General features: G+C 35.3%; 1 protein-coding gene across 1 annotated transcript in view; it reads right to left on the reverse strand.

Annotated features, from left to right (window-relative positions):
• SAMSN1 (SAM domain, SH3 domain and nuclear localization signals 1) overlaps positions 1–1,812 on the reverse strand; it is a 118,588-nt gene extending 116,776 nt beyond the window's left edge. The window contains 1 exon segment of the mRNA XM_067034936.1: positions 1,799–1,812. Within this exon segment, the coding sequence (XP_066891037.1) occupies positions 1,799–1,801 (3 nt within the window). The 5' untranslated portion in view covers positions 1,802–1,812.
• Between the last annotated feature and the right edge of the window lie 7,056 nt (positions 1,813–8,868).

Raw genomic sequence — 8,868 nt, forward strand, 5'->3', positions numbered from 1 at the left:
TTGACAACTGTCATTCACTAAACCTAAAATCAATGTGTAGAAGAAGGAGGAAGAAGAAGAAGAAGGGAGAAAGAGAAGGAGAAGTGAAGGAGGGAAGGAGAGCAGGAAGGAAAGATGGAAAAAGAGAGAGAGAAAAAAGAAAAGAGAAAGAAAGAAAGAGAGGGAGGGAGGGAGAGAGAAAGAAAGGATTCCCATTGTTACTAGGATGAGATATGTGGCTTAGGTCTTATCCATCACACGGAAAAACTTAAGACACTGATTCAAAACTGACTAACATGGGAGAAAAGATAAGGTGTGCCATCCATTTTTAAGGTAGCAAATCTCAGCAGAGACAGTGTGGTTCTGGAGCCTACTGCTATGATAGTAGCTTCTTGATTTGGACACTTCCTGATGGTGGCAGAAGCAACAGCTCTCTTGGGGGTGGCAAGTTTTGTAGTGTGATTCTCGGTAATTTCTGCAAGCTTGGCTAGAGTATCTATCTTCAGCCTCCCAACAATTCTGAGATTTCTTTAAGCTGTAATCCATTTCTTTCTGCTTAAATTAGCTAACATGGATTTGGTTATCTTCAAATTAATCCTGATCAATAACTTATCAAGTTAATTTTAGGTACTGTATTAGTTATCTATTGCTATGCAATATATTACTCCAAAATGGAATGCCTTAAAACAATATACATGGATTCTCTCACAGGTTCTGTGTGTCAAGAATATGGGTATGACTTAAACGGGTCCTCTGATTCAGGCTTGCAGTCAAGTTATTGGCCCAAAGGTATGAGGTTTCATCTAAAGGCTTAGCTGGGAAGAGTATCCTCTTCCAAGCTCACTCAGTGATTGTTGGTAGCATTCAGTTTTCTGAAGCCTGTTGAAAAGAAGGCCTCTGTTCCTTGCTGGTTGTAGGCTGCATGCTACTCTTGGTTCCTTGCCACCTGGGCCTCTTCTAGATGGGATCTTGCTTCACCATAACGTGCAAGCAAGAAAGCAATGGAGACAGTCCTCTTGCAAGACAGAAGTTATAGTCTTTTATAACTTAATCATGGAAGTGACTTCCTATCACCTTTGCCAAATTCTATTGGAATCAAGTCTCACACAAAGAAAGGTGAGTATTACATAAAGATGTAAATACCAGAAGTCAGATGTGATGGTGAATTTTATGTGTCACCTTGGCTTGGCCACACAACCCAGGTATTTGGTCAAATACCAACTGAGATTATCATTTAAGTCAGTAGACTTTGAATAAAACAGATTACTTTGTATAATGTGGCTGGACCTCATCTCAATACTTGAATGTATTAAGATAAAAAAACTGTAGTCCCCCAAGGAAGAGGGATTCTGCCTCTAGACTACCTTCTGACTCTTATTACAACATCAGCCCTTCCCTGAGCCTCTAGCCTGCTGGCCTGCCCTCCAAATTTCAGACCTGCCAGCCTCCATACTGGCATGAGCCAATTCCTTAAAATAAATTTATCTTTCTATATATCTGCATCCAATCAGCTCTCTTTCTTTACAGAGCACTGATTTATACAAGAGGGTTCATTAGAGGCCATCTTAAAAGTCTGCCTTCCACAGTTCCAGAAGGAAAATAATAGTGTTTGGGGTTAGAAAACACTCCCCCTTCCAAAAAATTTTAAAATGTACACATGGAACCATTTTAGAGCAGCAAGGGACCTTGGAGACCATCTAGTCTAACCCTATTATCTTATAGAGGTGGAAACAGAGAACAGATAGTGTAATGACTTATTCAGCGCTATTAAGGAACAAAGCCAGGGGAAGAACTCAGTTTTCTCTCTTAAGGTCCTTACCATTGCCCCATAAATTCTCCTAAGTTGAGAGCCAAGAATTGTACTAGTCTCCTGAAGACTGATTATAGTGAAGCAAAATCTTCGTGGGCAGATAAACTACTGATCAGCTGGGTTGTTCTTCCTTTCAGTAGCTCTTCCATTAGCGGGTAATGGTTTTGTGCTGGTGCTGCCTCATCCTCCAACCCAGATTCCTTAATGATCAATGGCGTTCACAGCCAAGATGGCAGGCTCGGTCATGGATCCTGCCAGTGGCTATGGAAGAGAGCAAAAGTACTGGCCAAGGAGAGATTAAACCCTTGACCTTGGCCTCATTAGTGCTGAGCTGTAACCAACTGTTAGACATGTATTGTATCATTTGTCTTTAAAACTATGAATCTGCTATATTACGCTCTTATTAACATCTGGTAGCTAGGAACAATTTAATTGATTTCTCCAGTGCTTTTTATCAATGCAGAATGTTGATGAATGTGAGTACATTAAAAAATTAAACATGCATTTTAAAATATTTAAGTTAAAATGGACCCCCCCCCCAAAAAAAAAACAGCACCTGAATTATAAATTAGGCTAACAAGAGCCACCGTGATAGATTTTCTTGTTTACTGTTATTTACACATGGAAGGAAATCTAGGAATGAATGTCAAACATTGTACTCAAACTAGGTGTTCATGATTTGAGGCAATCTGTGGAGATTAAAATTATGGGTTTCCTAATGCACGTAACAATAAATCCTGTTGCTTCTTCTTGTCCAGCCTGGTAAAAATCAATGCTTTTCGGTAAGGAATGTTGATTACAAATTATTTTGAACAGTTATTTTAAAACGACATCCAAGCTCAAATGAGAGTTTGACTTAAAGTCATTTAATCAAGGATATTAAATTAAAGGATCACTCTGCCCTGGTGTGAGGGGTTGTAGAAGGAAGAAAAATGAACGTTAACATGCATTTTGCCAGGTGCTCAACGTTTGTTTTAACATTTGATACTCACTACAAACCAAGAGACAGACATTTTTATTCATATTCTATTGCTCAGAAAACTTCGGGTTAGAGAAGTTCAAAAACATTCTCAAGGATACACAGTTCTCAGCTACCTGGGAAGCAGGAATAAAACTCAAGTTTATTAACTTCATTGCTCATCTCAAGTTCTCTGTGCTATGTTCTATATATACATATATATTTATATATACACACATACATATATATATATCAATCAGATTGTATTTAATGTACATATAAAAAGGTTGGAATGTTTATCTTCCTATCTTCCCCTCCTTTTCACTTCTCATCTCCCCAAAACATATTCTCACACTCAGCCTCTCCTACTCTCTCTAACTCTTGCATAGCACACACACTTGCTTGGGACAGAAAGGCCAAAGAACATTAGTATTTGGGAAGCCAGAGCTGCAGTCTTGACTCCATCCCTCACTTCAGACAAGTCATTAATCTCAGCCTCCTCATTCGTTAATATACTTGTTCCCTCTCGTCTTGTCTCTTCCTAAAAGTATATAACTAAGTGTTTATCTTCAAGTATTTTTATACTTTATATTTCTTTTATAAGTATACTTATATATATATATACTTATATATACTTTTATAAGTAAAGTAGGGGATTGAGATTATCTGATTACTCTGATGCCTCAACATCACCAGCAAATTCAAGCCTCTAATTCTATGCTGTCCAACATTGTAGCCATTTCTGGCGGTATGTGGCTATTGAGCAATTGATATTTGGTTGGTCCAATCGAGGAACTAAATTTTAATTTAATTTAATTTAATTTTGAAATTGAAGCTGGGTCAAAAATACACAATTTTTATTATTTCATTAGGAGCAGGATTCACTTTAACCATTGAAACTTTAGCATCTGAATTGAGATATATAAGATACACACCAGATTTCAAAATCTAAGTGTGAATATAAAATATATCATTAACTTTTTATAATAATTACATGTTGAAACAATAATCTTTTAGATATACTTGCTTAAATACATTATTAAATAAATTTCCACCTGTTTCTCTTTTTAAAAATGTCACTCCCTGGGTCAGCAAACTTTTTCTGTGAAAAGTCAGATAGAAATATTTTAGGCTCTGTGGGCCACATAGTTTCTATGGCATGGTCTTCTCTATTTTTGTTTTTGTTTTTAAAAAACTTGTTTTAATGTAAAAGCTGTTCTTAGCTCATGGGCAGTACACACACACAGGCCGCCTGGGGCAGTAGTTCTAGGAGCAGCTCTACAGTGACACATTTGCCCTTCTAACCCCAGTGCTCGGTAGCAAAAAGGAATGCTCTTCTCTGAAACTGAACTAAGCTGAATCCATACCTAGGATTGTTCTCCTCATTTTATGAAGAGGACACTAAGGTCTAGAAAATTTAAGCAACTTTCCCAAGTCAAATAGCTGGTAAGTGCAGAGCTAGAATGAGAATTCATATCTGCCCAGCTCCAGAGCTCACGTATGACACTGAATCATACAGTCTCCATTATTAAGACTTTCTTTAGCTTGATTAATGAACCTTCACTGATCCATTCATTCAGTAGTCATTGAATGAATATTTGTGCAACATACAAGTAATAGAGACATTTCCCCTGTTCCACATTTAAGCTCATTTTTGAAAAGGTTCAAATATCTTACCAGTTTAATTTATGAGCTACAAAATGAAGTGGAAAATTGACAATTATTTGCTAACTTCAATCAATATAGATGGCAAGCCTGATAATTCAGGCTTGATCCTGTTAACCGCAATTGGCAGAGGTACAAACATTTTATGTTCTTACTTTTTTTTATAATTCAAGATCCTGTATTAGCTTCAAACATAATAAAGAGGTGCTAAAATAGGTAGAGAATCAAGGAGTAACAGCCTACATTTTAACCAATGTAATGATAAAGTAGTCAATCTCTAGTGAGGCTAGTATGTTAGTCTATTTTCTTTCAGCATATTTGTTTACTTGCATGATCATTCACTCTTGTCAAACTTCATATATATAAGTGGATCTCATTATTTATCTTTATGAAATTTAATAAAGTCTCATTTTAAATCAATTTCTCTTTAGATCAGCTCTCCATTACCAACCCCTCTTAGAACTGCAATTAAAATGTAAACTAGATATTTTTGATGTTCTTCATTTAAAATCCCAACATTGTGAGAGAGTGGCATGGACATATATACACTACCAAACGTAGGGTGGATAGCTAGTGGGAAGCAGCTGCATAGCACAGGGAGATCAGCTAGGTGGTTTGTGACCATCTAGAGGGGTGGGATAGGAAGGGTACGAGGGAGGGAGACGCAAGAGGGAAGAGATATGGGAACATATCTATATGTATAACTGGTTCACTTTGTTGTAAAGCAGAAACTAACACACCATTGTAAAGCAATTACACTCCAATAAAGATGTTAAAAAATAAATAAAATAAAATAAAATCCCAACATTAACTTCTTTCCCTTAAATGCCTTCTCTATCCTTAATTGTGCAGTTGGTCTACACCTGATCATCTGCTTTGGGACTCTGGAGCATCTTCCGTCCATCTGTGTAACTCCTCATTTTGATTAACATGGTGTTTTCCACATAGCAAAGCTCCTAATAAGTATGCATAAATAAAATAGCTTTAAGGGAAGCCAAGAAGCCTAGGATTCTTCTTTCATTTTGGTTTTTCTTTTCAAGTCATGTGGCAAATGACATTTTTAGTATGGGCTACAAATTTCCACTGTAACAACTAGATATGCTGTTGGGTTGGGTGTAAAGAGTTTAAGTTTGAGAGCACCTCTCCTTTCCAGTAAAATTAAAATTACAAATACATTTGGGCTGAGGACTCTCGGAACTTGAGGAATAACTCCATTAACTTTAGGGATGTTTTCGTAGTATTCTCAGAACATTAATCCAAAAAAAGAATCTATTTCCAATTCTATTAAAACTGGTCCAAATCTTTTTTTCCTTGAAAAAAGAAAAAGGAAAGTGAGAATAGTAGGAGGAAAAAAAGCATCCATTCTTCAGAGGTTTAGATGGAAAGTCAGGAAGAAAGTTCTAAATCACTAAATTTCATTATTAAAAGGCTAACCTTGTTTTATCCGTGCTGTGGAATCATTTTAACTGGAATAAAGTAGGTATCAATGATAATTTGGTGCAACTGGTATAATTCAACAATTGAATAGTCGAATCAATAATTGAACCAGTTGTTTTTCAGTATATATATATATATATATATATATATATATATATATATACACACACACACACACATTTATGTTTGTATATATGCATATATTTAAAAATTAGTGAGTATATATATTATACATGTATATATAAAATGTATATATATACCTCAGTATTTAATTATATATACAGAAAGACAGAAATATACAGACAGAAAGAGAGAGAGATGTAGCAATTTAAATCATGTTTTTATTATTCTCATCTACTTTTGCAGTGTAGATGAAGTTTGATAACAATCCTAGTAGACTGGTTGGCCATGAACTTGTTTATTTTACATGCATACTTATTAAACTCATGTGTTTAAGGAAATATCTTCAGGCTTTTCAGCCTATTCAATTTTTCTTTTTAATTGTAGAGTAAAAAATGCTTCCAAACATTTTGCAATGTCAATTGACAGTATCACTATAAATGGTCTTTCTCTCTCTCTCTCTCTCTCTCTCTCTCTCTCTCACATTAAGATGTAAAATGTATTGCTGCTTCCTCTTAAGCATATCTGTTAACATCAATATCTTCTGGATATTAAAAAGTATACGGAGTTGAGGGAAGAGTTTCCACTGCACTACATTTTTTAAATTATATTTACTTACTGAGACTTATTATTGAACTTGTTTACTAACTTACAGTACATTACCTTTTAGTTGATCTAAGTTTCTGGGAAACAGAAACATTCTGGAAGCTGGGAAAATAAGAAATTTTCAATGTCCCCAAAGAATAAAACTGGTAGCTGTACAGGCAAGTATAAAACTCGAAGATATTTTACTCTAATCCTTTCTCTAGAGCAAAAAAATATCTGGGTTTGAATCCTGGGTCATCTTCTTTTTAACTGGGAAAGTTATTTAGCCTTTCTCAACATTTCTAAACCTCTGTAAAGGTTTACTGTAAGGATCAACACAGATAATTTCATATATAACATCATCTAGTGTTAATTTTTGTTGTTATTGGGGAAATGTGTGATTACAAGGGTAAGAGGTGGCATCTAAATCTATAAGTATAGAGAGGTTCTTTATTTGCTGCAGACATAGGATCTTTTGTATTGTCCCAAGTCACAATAGAAGCCACATAAGTTTATTAGAATGGGATTAATACAAATACAGCACAACTGACTAAGAAAACAGCCTGCACTGTGAAACAGGAAAAGGGCCAACTTTGCAGAGCACGGAGAACTCTCTGCCTCTAGTAATTATAAATATAATTTACAAAAATCATTTGCCTTTGTATTCTAGTAATACTCAATATTTTGTAAGTAAGTTGATGGTGTGTGTCCATAAATTTAAGAAGCAGCTTAGTAAAGTGGTTAGCACAGACTTTAAAGCAGCCAGAGGTGTGCTGGAGTCGACACTAGAGAGAATGAATAATTAAATATTCAGGTATTGTAAGCCTGTTATTAAACCATTGGTAGCTTGAAATCAACCATGGTAGGAGCATTCACACCATGGAAACTGGCAAATGCTGTTATACAAATCTCAGGTTCCCCGTATCCACCCCAAAAACCTGGTTTACCAGTAAACTGCTGATGCAGGCATATATATATTTACTTGCCAGCTTTAACACTTAATGGTTTATAGTCTTTAACAAGTTATGTTGTATTTCTCTCCTGCAATTTCCTCATCTAGAAAACAATACAATTATTTCTTTGTCATAAGGTTGCTTTTGTTTAAGTGATTTAAGTTACATAATCACCTAATACATACTTTGTAAATGGTAGTTCATACTAATAAGCCAAAATCATGTAAGAGACAACAGTGAAGAGCAAAGCAGAAACTAAAAGTAAATGAAGAACTTTCTCAAAAAAAAGGGTCTTTTTGCTGTATTAACAGGTTTCATTATGCAAGTGATTCTAAATATATAATAGAGAAGAGGTGATCCACTCAAAGTTCACTCACCATGAAGAGACTGTTGTGTAAGTTTCCATTTTCCCCAGAGGGTGAGAAAAGAGAATCAGTTCTACCGGAAGTTCTCTCTTGGTGAGCTTGTTGTTCTGGGACTGGCTCATAAAAGCTGTCCATAGAGCCCTCCTGCAATAGAGAAATTTCTGAGTCAAGGAATAATAAAATGATAATTTTCATTGAAAAGTCATCTAACCATCTACCCACCTTTATACAGCAGCCCATCTAAATGATCCCGTGCATTGGGATTACGAGTTTATGGTATGCCAGTGTTCAACAGTGAACAAGACAGTAAAGACAGGCATTCTTAGCACTTATTACAGAGCCAGGAATTCAAACAAAACTCTAAGTGTTGGGGAGCCATGCACAAAATGAGGCAATTTCTCAAGAAGCATGATGAAGACATCAAGTTCAAGGTACTAAATAAAGACCTATTTGGACACCAATAAACTGTGTTGGGTGTCAGGTCATAGGTTTTAGTTATATGTATCCCTCTAATTAGAGTATTAATTAGTACTAATTAGTACATGTCCTTGTATAAGAAACACAATCTGTTATACTTCAGCTTCGTCAACTGTAAAGTTGCAGTTTTATCCACCTTACAGAGGAGCTCTCAGGATGAAATGAATACAGTATATGCTTTGAAACAGCAAAAGTATTTCACAAGTACAATAAAGACATTCATATTAATGTTTACAATATTTATCTTAATAAATAATATTGTTCATTTGGTTTTATATTTTTATGGAGTAATGAATTTTAAAATGTATGAGTTTGCATTTAAAACCATTGTAAACTCTATGTTAATAGAGTTTAATAATACCCTTTGTATTTGGGAAGCAAACTTAACTGAATTGACTTCTTATGTTTTTTTTCCTTTTAGGACAGAATTGGTCTAGTTATGGCGTCATCTGGAAACAATCTTAAGGGAAAGAGGTATACACTTAATATATTGAAAATTTCTAGACATAGTAACTGGGT

The sequence above is a fragment of the Kogia breviceps genome, chromosome 5 (genome assembly GCF_026419965.1).
Source record: "Kogia breviceps isolate mKogBre1 chromosome 5, mKogBre1 haplotype 1, whole genome shotgun sequence".
In the NCBI taxonomy this organism is placed as follows: Eukaryota; Metazoa; Chordata; class Mammalia; order Artiodactyla; family Physeteridae; genus Kogia; species Kogia breviceps.